The following is a 17,785-nucleotide window of genomic DNA, read 5'->3' as shown; positions in this document are numbered from 1 at the left end:
CCTTTTTTTTTTAATTTAAATTTTAAAAAAAATGCACATTTATTTACCTTTTTAGAAAGGCAGGGAGAGGGAGATAGAAACAATGAGAGAGAAACATTGATTGGCTGCCTCCTGCACCCCCCTACTGGGGACCAAGCCTGGAACCCAGGCATGTGCCCTGACCAGGAATCAAAGGGCGACCTGCAGGTTCATAGGTCAGCACTCAACCACTGAGCCACACCAGCCAGAACCACAACTCTTTTAAATTCTCACCTGAGGATATTTTTTCCACTGCTTTTCAGAGCGTGGAAGGGAGGGAGGGCGGAACATCACCCGCTGTCGCCCTCCACCACAACCTGGGCAAGAAGCTAACCTGCAACCCAGGTTCGTGCCCTTGACCAGGAATCGAGCCCGGGACCTTCGGTGCTCGGAGGACGCTCCAACCACCCACCCACATGGGCCAGGGCGAACCCGCCACCTTTGGGTGCTCCCACCAACCAGCCAGCCACCGGCTGCGCCCCCTGCGGGGCGACGCGTGCTTTCAGGGGTCCCTGCTCCCGCGCTGTCTCCCAGGTCGGCTGGTCTTGACGTCGCGCAGCCTCGCCAGCCCCTGCCGGCTCCCTGCAGGCGGCCCCGCGGGCTCACCCACCGTGCACACCGGCCTCGGACCGGCGCGCGGGCCTCACCTGTCCGCCCGCACCCGCACCCGCACCCGCACCCGCACAGAAGGCGGCCCTCCCCGCGGCGCACGGCCGGACCGTGGGCTGCGCACGTCTCTCCCGTCGGGCGGCGAGGCGGGGCCCTGGAGGGCCGACGGGAGGGCACCCTTTGCGCCCGCACTCTGAGGGCGAGGCGCCCGCGGGGCGGGGGGAAGGAGCCCCCGCGAGCACCTGGGGTCGCGTCATCCGGGCCTGCGCCCTCGCACACCCGGGGCCCCTCCCCACCAAAGGGGCCCGCGGCCCGCGCGCCCGTCACCCCCGCAGCCCCGCCCCCAGCCTCCCCGCGGCCGCCGGGTCGGAGCAGCGGCGGGCGGGGCCCACAGCCCCAGCGCCCCGGTCGCTCGGCCGGAAGGCGGCGCCCAGGGGCGAGTCGGGGAGGCGGGGGCGGGGCCTGTCTCCCCTCAGCGCCCGAGGCTCCGCCCCCGGCCCGGCCGCGCCAATCGCGGGCCCCGCACCTGCGAGGAGGCGCCGCCCCGCCCTCCGCGGCGTCGGGAGCGTCCCCTCGGCGTCGGGTCCGCGCGGGAGCGGAAGCTGCGTCCGACCCCCGGCGCCCAGCCTCGCCGGCCGTTCCGCCGTGGCTTCCGGGCACCGCGACCCCCGACCCTCGACCCCCGACCCCGCCGGGCGGCCCCGCCGGGGAGGCGGCGGCGGCGGGGCCCGCGCTCCATGCCCGTGTGGTGCTGCCGCTGCTCCCTGGCCGGGCATTTCAGGTGACTCCCGCGGGGGGAGCGGGCGGACGCGGGTGGGGGCGGGCGGGGAGCCGGGCGGGCGGGCGGTGCCTCCCCCGCGGCCTCCCGCTGCTCGCAGCCCCGCAGACCGGGCCACGGTCACGCGCGCACCCCGCGGGCCGGCTGCCGGCGCCGCTCAGCTGCGAAGTTGCAGGGGAGGGTGGCGACCCGCCCCCTCAGGATGGTTTTATTTCCGTTTAAAACACCGAATAAACTCAGTTCCTGGGCGAGGGCGGCAGGATGTAAGTTTTCGGGGTGCGATCTGGCTCCGCGGCCCGGACGCTCCCGAGGCCGTGGGTCCTGGAGGCCGGGACTCGGGGGACAGGGCGGCCGATGCGGAGCGAGCGGGGCCCGGGTCTCCCCCGGGGTGTCCCTCGGCCGGGCACCGCGCCTGCACGGCCGAAGCCCCGGGATGGCCACGGGAGAGCCTCTGTTTGTCAAACGCAAAACGGTCCAGAGTCCTACAGTTGGACCGGTGCGATGGAGGTGCCGGAACTCGGCTGTGAAGAAGGCTGCCACAGGATTTCCGCTGAGTTTTAAAAACCCAAATCTAATACCCAGTGATGAATAAAAGCAAGAACCACAGTCACACCCGTGACTGTCCCCCCAGCGTCGCGGTGCAGCCGTGCCCGGCCAGGGCGCTGCTCGGCCCGCAGGCTCCGGAGGACTCCGCTCGGAGCAGCCGCTCCGGTGCTGCGGTCGCAGGTGCCTCGCAGGTGCGGCCGCTCCCACCTGACGGCCAGGCCCTCCCGGCAGCTCCAGTGGATTCCATCCTGCAACACCCGCAGGAGTGAGTGGGAGGCACTTTAACCAAAGGAAGTGTAAAAGCGCAGCACATCCGAGAGCCCGAGGCAGGCTCCGAGAGCGGAGAGGAGCCCCTGTGTGGGGACCGAGAACCTTCCTGTCCGGGGTGGGGCAAGGATAGGCGTCCAGTTGTGAGTACTCAAAAGTTTATTCTTGCATTTATTATATGTATTATATTATTTACCATATAAACAGCTGTAAACCAATTTTTGCCCCACTCTGTGCTTAAGATGGCTGTATTTCTCAATTGATCTACAAAGTCAGTCCAATCCTATCAAAATTCTAGCTGCCTTTTTCCCCCCAGAAAAGTATATGGAATTGCAGGGAACTCAGCCAAAAATTGAGAGTCCAGAAATAAATCCTTATGCTTATGGCCACTTGATTTTCCATGGATCGTTAGTCAAAGGAGAATAGTCTTCTACAAATGGTGCTAGGACAAATATCCACAGGCAAAATAATGAAGTTGGACTCCTCCCTCACACCATATCCAAAAACTAACTCAAAATGAATGAAAAACCTAAATGTAAGAACTAGAATTATAAAACTTGTAGACGAAAGCATTGGAGTAAATTTTTGTGACTTTGGATTAAGTATTGGTTTCTTAAATATGACACCAAATGCATAGCAACAAAAGAAAAAATAAATTGGACTTGATCAAAATGTAAAACTTTTGTGATAAAAAAGACAACAAAGTGAATAGGCAACACACAGAATGGAAGAAAATATTTGTAAATCATATATCTGAAAAGGGACTTATATAAAGGATTTTTAAAGCTCAACAATAAAAAGAACCCAGTTTGAAAGTGGGCAAAGAATTTGACTTTCTCCAAAGAAGATGTATAAATGGCTAATAAGGACATGAAACGGTGTTTAACATTAGTCCGTTTATTGCATGAGTATGTCAGAATGCTAAAACTAGTTTCTAGGAAGGCTATTGGGAAAGAAGGTAGATTGGAAATCAGCATTAAGATCTTTCCATATTTCAGTATGTCTTTGAGAAAAAAATGTATAAACCTAATTTTTTAAAATCAAAATGCACAATATAGGTACAGTAACTTTTCCTTAAAATATTAGTTGTGACTTTTGTTTTAAATATACTGCCTCTAATGTACTTTCTATTAATGAAAGAAAAGTAAAAAAGAAACTACCCACTCCTACAGGATCTCAGAAAATTAAAAATCTCCATATAACCTGTGTCGTTGGTCATCTTAAAGACAGCTTCTTATTTGGGACTTGTCTTATGTAGGACTGGCCTATAAAGAAACATTGGCAGCTTTGGAGGATTTCTGACATTCAGTATGGTGTAGGTTGACATGTAGCTAAGCTACTGATTTGAAAGCATTAATCAGAAGGATTTTCTCCTTTTATGGAACTGGAATTTTTTTTGGTGCCTAAGTAAAATCTGAATAAAGAGAGATTTTTATAAAGGCTGTATTAATTATATATCTCTTGTTTTTATTCCCTGTTTGTTTTTAAAAAGAAACTATGGTGACACTGAAACCGAAGGAGAGATTTATAATTCCTTAGTTCAGTATTTTGGTGATAATTTGGGGCGAAAAGTGAAAGCAATGCCCTTAGTTGAAGAAACTTCTTTTCTTGAGGATTCATCAGTGACTTTGCCTGTGGTAGTAATAGGTAAGTTATTGCACTATATCTCTTAAAATTAGTTATGATCCTTACTACTTTTATACATTTACAGTTACATAGTTACAAGTTCTTAGGATTTTATTGAAAAGTATTATTAGGTTTAATGTCTTAAAACAACCAATAACCAAATCTTTGGAGAGAGTAAATGGTTTACCTGATTGAGGTCCTGTGTTAGAATGCAGCACAGCATCCATTCATTAAGGATTGATATTACTCTATTATTTTAAAACTAGTACGAATCCGTGTGCAAGTAGCTGGCTGCTGCCTGCCTCAGCTGGCCACCCCGCCCACTACAGCTGGTAGCTCTCCACCCGCTGCCCCGCCTTCCTGTAGCTCTCCGCCACTTGTAGATGGGTCGTGCTGTTACGGTGTCCCGGCTAATTGGCATATTCCTCTATTATTAGATTAGATACTATCAGTTGTGGTGTTTTTATTGACAGTGTCCTGGTAATGAAGACAACCTATATTTTGTTTCAAAGTCAGTGGGAAAGGGAGAAAAGCCCTCTCCTCTGTCCAGCATGTGGGAGACTCAGTGAAGGAAGGAAGGAAGAGAACACTCTAGTTCTATACAGATTCCCCTCTGGGGCAGAGGATGAAGGTGTTTCTGTACTGTTTCTCATCCAGAATATTTTTTAAAATTTGTTTTTGTTATTTTTTATTGATTAAGGTATTACAAATGTGTGGTTATCCCCCCATTGCCTCCCCACCCCCCCAATCCTGCCCTCACACTCTGTTGTCTGCATCCATTGGTTATGCTTATATGCATGCATACAAGTCTCTTGGTTGATCTCTCCTCCTTACCCCCACCTTTCCCCCTATCTTCCCTCTGAGGTTTGAGCATCTTACCTTGTGTACCATTTTCCAACTTACACCCACCCTAGTTTCCATCCTTGATATCTTGGGAGTCAAGGAACCTTGGCTTCTTGTTCTAGCTTGGCTATAGGAGAGTCAGGAAAAGCCACCTTCCTCCGTACCTGCCCACCTCACTCCCCCCAAACAATCTATTTCTGTTTGGCCTCAGCTAGCCAATGAGTGTAGCTTAACCTAATGCATTACTCTTGGCAGTAGCACCACCAACCTGAGCCTAGATACTAGTAAAGAGCGAATTCCCTTAATGTATGTATGGGTTTTCTGTTGTATGGATGTTTCACAATTTGCTTATCCATTCACTAATTGAATGACATCTTGATTGCTTCCAGTTTTTGACAATTATGAGTAAAGCTGCTATAAACATGCAGATTTTTGCATGGCCATTAAGTTTTCAACTCATTTGGGTAAAAAAACAAGGAATGTAACTGCTGGATCACCTGGTAAGACTATGCTTAGTTTTTAAAAACCTATTAAAATTCATCACCAAAACCAAAGGTCATCTAGATTTTCTCCTATGTTATCTTCTAGAAGCTTTATTATTTTGCATCTTATATTTACATCTGTGATCTGTTTTAAGAGCATTGAGGCCCCTGCCAGCAGCCGGGGAAGGGAGGACCCGGCCAGCAGCTGGAAGGCCCCAATCGGCTCTGATTGCCAGCCAGGCCTAGGGACCCTAATTGTGCACGAATTTCCTGCACTGGGCCTCTAGTGAGGTTAATATCCAGATTTATTTATTTTGATGTGTGGATGTACACCTGTTCTTGTACCATTTATTGAAAAGACTTACCACCATTGGATTGCCTTTGTTTTCTTGTCAAAAATCAGTTGACTATCCTTGTGAAGATCTCTGGGTTCTCTATTGTTTTCCATTGATTTTGTCCTTTTATTTTTTTCCACACTGTGTTGCTGACTAGTTTTACAGTAAGACTTGAAGTTGGATGGTTCAATATTGTGCTGGCTCTTCTGGATTTTCCACATTTTCACTTCAACTTTAGAATCAGTTTGCCATATCCACAGAGTAACTTGCTGGGGATTTTGATTTGGATTCATTAAATCTGTAGTTCAAGTTGGGAAGAACTGACATCTTAACAAGATTAGTCTTACTATTCACAAGCATGTACTATCTTTCCATCTGTTGAGATATGCTTTAATTTCATCAGTTCTGTGGTTTTGCTCACATAGATCTTGAATGTGTTATTCTAGATTTATATCCAAGTATTTTTCTTTTCTGTGCAAATATAAGCAGTGTTGTGCATTGCATTTCAAATTCCGCTTGTCATTGCTGATATATAGTAAAGTAGCTGCCTTCTTTCTGTATCTTGCAACCTTGCTATAATTGCCTGTTAGTTCCAGGAGGTTTTTTCAGTTCTTTGGGATTTTCTATATAGATAATCATGGCATTGTGAACAAAGAGAGTTTTATTTCTTCCTCCTCAATCTGTATACCTTTTATTTCCTTTTCTTGTCCTCGGCCCCCCCCCCCCCCTGCTTAGCTGGTTAACCACACAGATGTCTGGGCTCTCACCCCAGCTCACTGAAGCTGAACCACAGGGGTCACGGCTTGGCCATCTGTATTTTTTATTGATTTCAGAGAGGAAGGGAGAGGGAGAGAGAGATAGAAACATCAATGATGAGAGAGAATCATTGATTGGCTGCCTCTCGCACGCCCCACACTGGGGCTCGAGCCCACAACCCCAGTATGTGCCCTGACTGGGAATCAACTGTGACCTCCTGGTTCCTAGGTCAACACTCAACCATGAGCCATGCCAGCTGGGCTGGCCATCTGTATTTTAACAAGCTACTCAAGGAAGGAGATGTGACCCAGGTTTAGGAATGGTTCCATTTCACTCTCTTGTGTTCTTGCTGGGCATGTCACAGGCCTTTTCCTTATCGGGAGCGTCCTGAAAGCTTCCAGAACATAGGGAACTTTTTTCTTTCCTCCTGATCCCCAAGGCCACAGAACAATTATTCTGTGGGACTCAGCGGGTACTTGACTTGGGCCACAGTTTCCTTTTCTTGCCTTTACAGCATTATCTAGGACTTCCATCAAGATGTGTGTTGAATAGGAATGGTATAAAGAGATATGCTTGTCCTGTTGTTGATCTTAGAGGGAAAGCACGTAATTTCTCACCACTGAGTATGGTGTTAGCTGTAGGCTTTTTGTAGATACTCCTTTTCAAGTGGAGGAAATTCCCCTCTCTGTAGTTTGCTGAGAGCTTTTATCATGACTAAGTGGTGGGTTTTGTCAAATGCTTTTTCTATAGCTGTTGATGTTATCATGACTTCTCTTCTTCAGTTTTGTCTCTTTTTGATTCAAGGAAATAAGCTCTTTTCCTCAGATCTTCGTTCCCACTGCTTGTCAGTTGTTAGTGATTTGTATGAGGGCAAAAGGTTTACCTCACTCTCTGTCTTTTGAGTTCTATGTCATGCTTAAAGGCTTCCCAGTCCAGCATTATAAGTAGAAGTATCACCCACTTTACTAATATTCTTATGATTTTACTTTTCATATTTACATCTTTGAGCTTATTTGGGACAAAATATTAGGTGAAGAATAGGGTTTTTTGTTTTTTTCCCCTATGGCTAGCAGCTGTCCCAGTGTGATTCAATTTTTGATGGATGTAGATAATAGAGAGGTAGCAAACCCAGACTAAGGGAACTATGGAAATGGAAATATTTCAATGACAAATGCAGTTTGGTTTCAGTTAAAGCATATAAAAAAATATGGAAAGCAGCATTAGGAGATGGGACTAGCACAGGGGTGGGCAAACTTTTTGACTCGAGGGCCACAATGGGTTCTTAAACTGGACCGGAGGGCCGGAACAAAAGCATGGATGGAGTGTTTGTGTGAACTAATATAAATTCAAAGTAAAACATCATTACATAAAAGGGTACGGTCTTTTTTTTTTTAGTTTTATTCATTTCAAACTGGCCAGATCCGGCCCGCGGGCCGTAGTTTGCCCACGGCTGGACTAGAAGGATGGTTGAGCCTAGAAAGTAGAGAATACTGGGTAGTCAGCAACAAGCAGTTAAGGCCTTTAAAATAGAGGAAGCAACATGCTGAAGACCATGTGTTACCAAAATCATCTGAGTGTGGAATGGTTTTGGAGCAGGTGAACTTGAGGAGGAGAAGCAGGGGGAGACTTGCCTTCTGATTGAAAGTACGGGAGAAAAGCAAAGACAACCGAATGGATATAGATGACAAAATGGGTGTAGAACCAGAAGCTGAGTGGCTTAGGATTTTGCGCGTGCCATATGTGGAGGAGGAGGAGAGGGCAGCTAAATGAAGGGACGCATGGATTTGCTTTGAATGCATTTTGATTAAGTTGTTAGTGGGCCTGTCAAGTGGTGTAAAGAAGCAGCATATGGAAATGTGAAGTATATTTTTGGGGAAGGGTCAGCCTAGAGACCTAATTTTGGGAATCGGTAGCATAGAGAGTTGAAGCTTTGAGTAGATGAGACTCCCCACAAAAACCAGGAGTGAAGGCGAAAGTCAGTGTGTTGTGACTCCTGGGCTTTCAGAGTTTAGAGAAGGCAGAATTGGCGAGGAAGAAGCCACGTGTGGAGGCGGAGGAGAGCCAAGGAAGAGGCGTGTGGTGCGTGGCATACCCTCTCCACCTTCTCTTTTTTTTTAAATAGGAAATGGACCCTCAGGGATCTGCCTTTCTTACATGTTATCAGGCTACCGACCATATTTATCATCAGAAGCAATACATCCAAATACAATCTTACAGAGTAAATTACAAGAAGCAAGACATCTTTCCCTTGTTGATCAGGTATTATTTCAATCCTTTTAATTTTTTTATACTGAAACAAGATTAGTTCAGCTTATATAAGCATTGTGTTTAATTGAAAATCCTTTCTTCTAATAACACTTTCTATCATTTTAATCTTAGATTTGTAAATACATTCTGCTTGCTTTTATTTATTTTCCTGATTTGATAAGAATAGAATTTCCCAATGATTTCCTGATAAAGTTTTAATAGGTGTTGTATGCTCAAATGAGTTTGGAAAGGGCTGCCTTTTATGACTGCAGTGTCACTGTAGACATATTAAGGCATATTAGCATGTTAAAGTCATCTTCGAGTTTTGCAGTAAAAGGATCAGATTAGATTTGTTGAGACCCAACCTTTCCCATATTTGACCAAAGAATCTGTTAAGATCTCAAGGGACACCAGTGTTGTGCAGCCCACTCTCTGGGAAATGCTGGGTTAGAGTAATGGCCTTCACTTTTGTTATGATAGCAGTGGTTTGTGTTTTTCTTTTTTCAAACTCTTTCCCCCCCCCCCCCCTTTTTTTTTAAAAATTCATTCAGGACTTAGAATACTTGTCCGAGGGCCTTGAAGGCCGATCATCCAATCCAGTTGCAGTACTATTTGACACACTCCTTCATCCAGATGCTGACTTTGGGTATGACTATCCATCTGTTTTGCATTGGAAATTAGAACAACATCATTATATCCCTCACTTAGTTCTTGGTAAAGGCCCACCTGGTGGAGCTTGGCATGTGAGTATACAATTTTCTTAGCATTTCAGTATGAGCTATTATATAGATCTTATTAATAAGACAATTTTGATTCTTAAACATTATGATATAATGTTATATATATTAACTGAATTTTTATATGGAGTTTTAATCCTATTTAATTCGATGTGGGTAATTACTAGAAGTTAAGCCAAATTTTATTATTTATAGTCTTAGAATAAGCACTTTTTCTATATCCTATATTATAAAAAGCTAATATGCAAATCAAATGGTTGTTATGATGTGCACTGACCATCAGGGGGCAGACACTCAAGGCAGGAGCTGCCCCCTGGTGGTCAGTGTGCTCCCACAGGGGAAGCGCCACTCAGCTAGAAGCTGGGCTCACGACTGGCAAGCACAGTAGTGGTGGTGGGAGCCTCTCCCGCCTCCGCAGCAGTCGGACATCCCCCAAGGGCTCCTGGACTCTGAGAGGTCGCAGGCCGGCCTGAGTGACATTCTCCTCCCCTCCCCCCAGTGCATGAATTTCATGCACTGGACCTCTAGTTATTTTATAAGATTTATATAGAAAATATTTTAACATTTCATAGTCAAAGTACTTTTACTTATTTATTTTAGAATTTACAAAATTTCACACACTATTTCATACCAATATCCATTATTTCTTTATATCTTCAGGATCTTAAGTGAAAAATGTAAAAGAATAAACTTGTATTAGCTTGCTTGTGCTGCTATAACAAACTACTGTAGACCAGGTGGCTTAAACAACAGACACTATTAATCACAGTTTAGAAGCTGCGATGACCAGGATCAAGGTGCCAGTGTACTCAGTTTCCTGGTTTGCAGACAGCTGCTTTCTTGCTGTGTCCTCACATGGTGGTGACAGCATGATCTGTCTTCCTCCTATAAAGCCATTAATCATGACATGAGCCCCCTCCACCCCCCCATGACCTCATCTTAGGCCTAATGACCTCTGAAAGGCCCCACCTCCCCACCTGCAAATATCTTCACACTGGGTGTTAGAGCTTCCCATGGAATTTGGAGATGGCACAGTTTAGTACATAGCAGAAGCTTAGAGAACTGATAATATTAAAAGTCAGTGCATTTCATTAGAGGCAGCAACTAATAATTATTGTTTACTCTGTCCTTAGCAGCCAGTATAGTATCTAGTGTGTAGAGAATGCTCATTTGTTGTATAAATAAATACTAAATAAATCTGCTATGTTATGAAGTACAGACTTCATGAAAATTTTAACATCAAATTTTAAGTACAGACTTCAGTTGGATCCTCCTATATAATAAAAGCCTAATATGCTAAGTATCTGGTCATCTGGTTCAACCAATCAAAGCGTAATATGCTAATGATATGCTAAGGCCGCTCAACCACTCGCTATGATGTGTACTGACCACCAGGGGGGCAGACACTCTCACTGGTAGGTTAGCTTGCTGCTGAGGTCTGGCTGATCGGGACTGAGTGAGACAGGCCGACACGCCCTGGAGCCCTCCCACAGTCCCTCCCCTGCTGGCCAACCTCCCACATCCCTCCCCAGTCCTGATCGTGCACTGGTGGGGTCCCTCGGCCTGGCCTGTGCCTTCTCACAATCCGGGACTCCTCAGGGGATGTCAGAGAGCCGGTTTCGGCCTGATCCCGCAGGCCAGGCCTGGGGACCCCACTGGTGCACAAATTCGTTCACTGGGCCTCTGGTATTCCTATATTAGTGTAGTGCTATGTCTAAAAGTTGTTTACATTTATCAAGTGGGAGCCAATTAAGGATGGTCATCCACGCCTTGGTGTCCAGGGATTTTTGGGGGGCTCAGCCATGCAAGCTAGCAGCTCCCATGTGATTGGCCTCTGACTGGTCCCTGCCTCCCAGAGCAAACAGTGGGGTTCACCATAATCCCATGTTAGGGTAAATGTGCATGGCCCACTGGTGCGGCATGGCCCAGGCTCTGGCACGCAGAAAACACTCATCAGGTGGAATATTCCAAGGGTCAGAGGATGTCTCCCAGGAGGCGACCAAGGGCCAATTCTGAACAGATCTTTCTTAGTAATGTGCAGGGCTAATGCAGTCCGAGCCTGTTAATTCTTTTCTGCACCCTGGTGAGTTTTTTATTAAAGTCACATAGCTTGCTTATTCTGCCTAGAATAGTCTCCCTTTCTAACAGTGCATCCCGTAAATTCTGCTTGTGTCCTTGAAGAAATAGCCTCTTTCTATATGCTCCTACAGGACTTCTGTCAGGTTTGTACCCCTTGATATACTGTCTCCATGACTGCAGGCATCATGGCATACAGGTTGCATAGGGAATAAAAGAAAAGCTGATTGGGAGAAAAATGAACAGATCAAGGGACTAGGTCTTGCAACCAACTGGAAGAACTGGTGCAGTGGGAATAAAGTTAAGAGATTGTTGACAGAAAGTAGAATACAGTGTTTTAAGGTTTTTCAGTTCAAGATGAGATGATTATGTGGCTGCAGATAACTTCTGACATATAATAAATTCTTAACAGCTCCCCTTCTGATGGTCCTAGTTTTCCATCTTGGTTCTGATCCAAGTCCCAGGCCCAACCTGCCTCAAAGCAGTGGCAGCTTGCTGCATTCTCTCCCTTGGTGATGTGTCACAAATTAGCTTCATAAGGCCTAGCACTTAACAAGCGTCTGTAAATGTTGGCCATTGCCAATACAGGCTATAGACACGGGTGAGAGAGTTAAGGGAAAAAAAGCCATAGCCTGAAAGAGTTAGTAAAAGAGGTCATTGAGGACAGTGAGACAGGGGCACGGGAGCTTGAAGGGCTCACTTCCCTAAAGGGGGCATTAGCATTAGCAGTGAGTCTGTTCTTAATCAGGCCACCACTGCTGCGTTTCCTTGTTCTAGAAAGAGATGCTGCTATAGCCGAACCAGCTTAGACTTCATAATTACAATTGATGGGGGGAGGCTGTTGTGCTGCCCATTAAAAAAATTATTAATAATATTAAAATAAAAAGACCTCTAAAGTGTGGAAATTGCCAGGCTAGCATGGCTCAGTGGTTGAGTGTCAACCCATGAACCAGGAAGTCACGGTCCAAATCCCAGTGGACACATGCCCAGGTTGCAGGTTTGATCCCCAGTAAGGGGGCATGTAGGAGGTAGCCAATCAAAGATTCTCTCATCGTTGATGTTTCCATCTTCTGTCTCTCTCCCTCTCCCTTCCTCTCTCTGAAATTAATAAAAACATTTAAAAAAATAATAGTTGGAAATTAACTCCTTTCCTTTTGTTTAAAAGGTGAAAATATCCATTTGTTTCACTAAAATATCTACATCTGAATTATCATGTTGATTATAGGCCAAAACTATTAACATTGTGTAGGCACCAGGTAATATTATAAATTTGTTCTGTAAATGTATAACTATATGAAAGAAGTATATAGATAGATACTACCAAATGATGAAAGTATTATTTGAAAGTTTATTGGAATAAACTTTGAGAGGTAATTTATATAACCATTTAGGACTCCTTTGAGCTCTAAAGTTTATAGATGGGTTTGGTTAAAAAAACACACACACAAAAACCCCATGTTACCTAAACGTGTTTTTTGATTGCACATTTTTTATCCAAATAGAATATGGAAGGCTCCATGTTGACAATCAGCTTTGGAAATTGGATGGAGCTCCCTGGACTTAAATTTAAAGACTGGGTAACTAGCAAACGAAGGTAAAGATCAAACTATTACAATTCTTTGGTTGCAAAGGGAAGAGTGTCGGCAAATTTCCAGGTACCTGTGACCTGTCTTAGATGAACAATACAGATGTCTGTGTCTCTCGTCAGAAGCCTCTGTAGCAGGGAGTCTGAGCTGTTCCCCTCCCAGGAGGTCAGGAGGGGCTTGTCTGTAGGCTGGGTTCCGACTGCTCTGCTGAGCATGGGCTTATCCCATCCTGTTAAACCATCTTCCCACATATCCTTTCAACACTCAGTCACTTATTTTATGAGTGGATATATCAATTCATGTATGCATAGGTCATGTGTACATACCGAAAGTGTTTGACGTTCAAACTAGAGGAGTGCATATGATTAATCGTTTAGAGTGATGGAATAAACTAGAATCGATGGTGTGATTGGCTACTTAGATATAAAGGTAAATTTTTAGTAGGAAATATCAACTGAGTAACTGAGAAGAAATCTCAACTTGGAAGAATACAAGTGTATTTTGGGCGAAAGAACCTAAAATTTAAAAAGAAAAATTGAAAAGCCCTATTGTTTTCAAGGATAGTAATATTAAATAGGAATTACTAATGCAGAGAATCTATGTAGTTTGATTGCTCACAAAAACATTTCATTCCTGCAAATGAAAGCAGGAAGTTACTGAACTTTTGTTAGAACAGGGCTGTACCATTTGAATGCTTGACTTCCTGCTTCATAGAATCCATGTTAATCCACAGAAATTATCCTCCTTTTGACAGGATGTAAGGAGAACAAATTTAGACCAGCATGTGTAATTGAAATTAAACCTATCAAATATTCCTTGTAGGTTTTTAAAAAAGAATTGTATATGGATTTGACATGTAAAGTTGCAAAATCAGGCAAGTTGTACAAGTTCCTGATTTTCATAGGTCAGTAAGTAAAACTGCTCAACATTCTTTGCTTTGTGATGTGGGTAAGAAAGGAGCTTCATGACTCTATACCAGAGTGCTTGTCCTGAAGTGGGGATTATTGAGTACAGAATTACTATCACCTTTAGTTCCTGCCTTTGCATCGTGTTAAAAGAAGGAAGACTCTTAAATCTCTAGAGATTGACTCTCTAGATTGACTTTCTAACTTCGGATGTAACCCTGGTCACACAAATGAGCTGCCAATTTCCTAGCTTGTAAAGTGGAGATCATAATAGTAACTACTACTACATAGTGCAGTGATGGTGAACCTTTTGAGCTCGGCGTGTCAGCATTTTGAAAAACCCTAACTTAACTCTGGTGCCGTGTCACATATAGAAATTTTTTGATATTTGCAACCATAGTAAAGCAAAGACTTATATTTTTGATATTTATTTTATATATTTAAATGCCATTTAACAAAGAAAAATCAACCAAAAAAATGAGTTCACGGTCACCTCTGACACACGTGTCATAGATTCGCCATCACTGACATAGGGTTTCTGTAAATATCAAAGGTTAATACGCTTTAAATCTTAAAATATTATAATCATTAAACTTTAAGAAGAAAACTGTTTTTATTAACTTTTTCCAAAAACAAGTTATAATGAATTATGTGAAGTGATTTGGTTTGTTTTTCCTGCTATTTATCTCTAATTGGGGCACAGTGTTTAGGGGTGCTAATGCCCATTGCTTTAGATTTCAAGTGGAAAATGAAAGATGTACTAATGTACTTTTTCATTAAAATATTTTATTTATATATCTTTCTGAGTAAAAAAACCACAGAAATGTCCTATTATTTATTTAGATGTAAGCTAATTTTATTTATAGAAGACTGATCTTATTTTTGGTCATTAGGAAAATAGAAAGCACCTTACTAAAAATTGTGTCAGAGTGGTATATATTATCTTTAACAAGTATATCTATGTATTACAGTTAGACCTGTACTATCTCAACAATTGTAATTAAATAAGTTAGTCTGTACTTACAGCAGTGATTTTCAACCCTTTTTATCTCATGACACACATAAACTAATTACCAAAATTCTGTGGCACACCAAAAATATGTTTTGCTGATCTGAAAAAAGGGTATAATTTTGATTCATTCACATCAACTGGCTATTGTTGTGTTGGGTGCTGTCATTTTTTTTTTTTATTTGACAACCTGAGGGAAGAGGTCAGTGCCCCTGATCAAACTGCATATTTTAAAAATTTGGGGGTCACACCAGTTGAAAATTGCTGACGTAGAGTACAGAACAAAGACTAAATAGTAGAGCTATAAACTGAATTTAGATTACAATTGTAACACAGACTGTAAAGGAGTCTAATGATCACATATCCACATTTTAATCCCTTTGTTTATTAAAAAGTTTATTGATAAAGGCAGCTAATCTGAAAAGATACAGTGGAGGAGCAGGATGCATTACCTAGTCTCCACCCTCAGGAGGCTTCCTCTTTTTAACTAAAAGCTTGCTTTCTTTGTAAGGGGTTAGCGCAGGGGTGGGCAAACTTTTTGACTCGAGGGCCACAATGGGTTCTTAAACTGGACCGGAGGGCCAGAACAAAAGCATGGATGGAGTGTTTGTGTGAACTAATATAAATTCAAAGTAAAACATCATTACATAAAAGGGTACGGTCTTTTTTTTTTTAGTTTTATTAATTTCAAACTGGCCGGATCCGGCCCGCGGGCCGTAGTTTGCCCACGGCTGGGTTAGGGTCATGTATAGCTGAGACAGTAACAGCTTACTGATGAAAAAGTAACCACAGAACCAAAGTCCTGTTCTCATAGGATGTTTTCCTTCTCCTTCTCCAGGAACCTAAAAGGGGATCGAGTTATGCCAGAGGAAGTAGCTCGCTACTATAAACATTATGTGAAAGTCATGGGTCTTCAGAAGAACTTCAGAGAGAACACTTACATTACCTCTGTGTCCAGACTCTACAGAGACCGGGAGGAGGATGGTGGTCAGGATGCAGCTATCCCAGCACAGCATTTGCAGCTGGAGAAGTCCAAGTTTATCAAGAGAAACTGGGAGATCCGGGGCTATCAGCGAGTAGCAGATGGCTCCCATGTTCCCTTCGGTCTCTTTGCTGAGAATGTAGTTCTGGCAACGGGAACATTGGACTCTCCTGCCCGTCTGGAGGTTGAAGGGGAAGATTTCCCTTTTGTGTTTCATTCACTGCCTGAATTTGGAGCGGCTGTAAGCAAAGGAAAGTTGCGTGGCCAAGTGGACCCAGTGTTAATTGTAGGTTCTGGGCTCACTGCAGCGGATGCAGTGCTGTGTGCTTACAACAACAACATCCCTGTGATTCATGTGTTTCGCAGACGAGTAACTGATCCAAGTTTAATTTTCAAGCAGCTTCCTAAAAAGCTGTATCCAGAATACCATAAGGTCTATCACATGATGTGTACGCAGTCATATTCTGCAGACTCGGATCTTTTATCTGATTACACCAGCTTTCCTGAGCACCATGTGCTTTCCTTTAAGTCGGACATGAAGTGCATCCTTCAGAGTGTCTCTGGATTGAAGAAAATATTTAAACTTTCTGCAGCAGTGGTGCTGATAGGTTCTCATCCCAATCTGTCTTTTCTGAAAGAGCACGGCTGTTACCTGGGCCATGACTCAGGCCACCCGATCACTTGTAAGGGTAATCCTGTGGCGATAGATGCATACACCTACGAGTGTGTTCAAGAAGCCCACCTTTTTGCATTGGGTCCTTTAGTTGGAGATAATTTTGTTCGATTTTTAAAGGGAGGGGCACTGGGTGTTACACACTGTTTAGCAACAAGACAGAAGAAAAAGCATTTATTTGTTGAAAGAGGAGGAGGAGATGGGGTAGCTTGAAGCAGGTTTACAAGTTATATGGATAGTTCACCATTAAAGATTTTTAACTTTTTGCCGTGTACTGGCTTGAATTCATTGGAGAGTCTCAGGCAATAGTAACTATTTTTTAGAGTTACAAGAACTTGGTATAACTTTATTTCATGGCACACATAAACTAATTACTAAAATTCTATAGCACACCAAAAAATGGATTTTTTGTTGATCTGACAAAAACATAGGTAGATATATTTTTTAATATCTTTTAAAAAAAACTGATTTCAGAGAGGAAGGGAGCAGGAGAGATAGAAACATCGATGAGAGAGAATTGACCAGCTGTCTCCTTCATGCCTCACACTAGGGATTGAGCCCACAACCTGGGCATGTGCCCGAATGGGAATCGAACTGTGACCTCCTGGATCATAGGTCCACACTCAACCACTGAGCCATGCCAGCAGGGGAGAAATAAGTATAATTTTGATTTATAAAAACAAATAGTAATTACCTACCCCTTTTTGCTCCAGTGACTTTTTTTTTTGAGAAATGGAAGAGGAGAGAGAAACAGACAGGTGGCCTCCTGCATGCACCCTGACCAAGGATCAAACCTGCAGCCTTCTGGTGCACTGGACACACTAAACAACTGAGCAGCACTGGCCAAGGCTCCACAGTGGCTTTAAAAAATCAGGCACCTATACTTGCATGTAAGGATTTTTGGTACCAAGAATTAACAAATCAGACTCAACATTATTATGCAACATGACTGATAAGATGCAACTCTATTATCTGACCTACATATTTATGGTTCAAGACAGGACATTCACACTGAAAAGCTACTCTGTTGACTGTTACCATTTTTAAATTTGACAATCTAAAGGAGAAGAGGCCAGTGCCCCTGACTAAATAGGTAATGCATATTTTAAAAATTCTTATAGCACACTGGTTGAAAAATCACTGCTGTAATGTACCAGAGGTGCCACTATCAGACAGACATGCCAATTTGGTATACTTTAAGCTCTCACTTAACTAAAACACTCTTTTCTTCCACGAAGTACTTTTTGTGGTCATTTTTGGTTATGATTGATTCCAAAACATAGCCTGAATCTATAAAACCAAACTGTCAT

General features: G+C 43.8%; 1 protein-coding gene across 2 annotated transcripts; it reads left to right on the top strand.

Moving 5' to 3' along the window:
- The first annotated feature begins 1,261 nt into the window (after positions 1 to 1,261).
- On the top strand, positions 1,262 to 16,740 carry OSGIN2 (oxidative stress induced growth inhibitor family member 2). Of its 2 annotated transcripts, none has more exons than XM_070392782.1 (6): positions 1,262 to 1,408; positions 3,711 to 3,865; positions 8,383 to 8,519; positions 9,059 to 9,250; positions 12,823 to 12,914; positions 15,659 to 16,740. In XM_070392782.1, exons 1-6 carry the CDS (start codon positions 1,365 to 1,367, stop codon positions 16,686 to 16,688), a joined length of 1,650 nt encoding a protein of 549 aa, XP_070248883.1. In that variant the 5' UTR covers positions 1,262 to 1,364; the 3' UTR covers positions 16,689 to 16,740. The 2 variants fall into 2 exon arrangements, with proteins under 2 accessions (XP_070248883.1, XP_070248884.1); XM_070392783.1 differs by lacking the exon at positions 1,262 to 1,408 and adding an exon at positions 2,259 to 2,361.
- The last annotated feature ends 1,045 nt before the right edge of the window (positions 16,741 to 17,785 follow it).

Source organism: Myotis yumanensis, unplaced genomic scaffold, assembly GCF_028538775.1.
Source record: "Myotis yumanensis isolate MYYU_CA2020_CCGP unplaced genomic scaffold, mMyoYum1.0.hap1 SCAF_15, whole genome shotgun sequence".
In the NCBI taxonomy this organism is placed as follows: Eukaryota; Metazoa; Chordata; class Mammalia; order Chiroptera; family Vespertilionidae; genus Myotis; species Myotis yumanensis.
The sequence above is the reverse complement of the archived record's forward strand: the minus strand, read 5'-3'. Positions and strand labels throughout refer to the sequence as shown.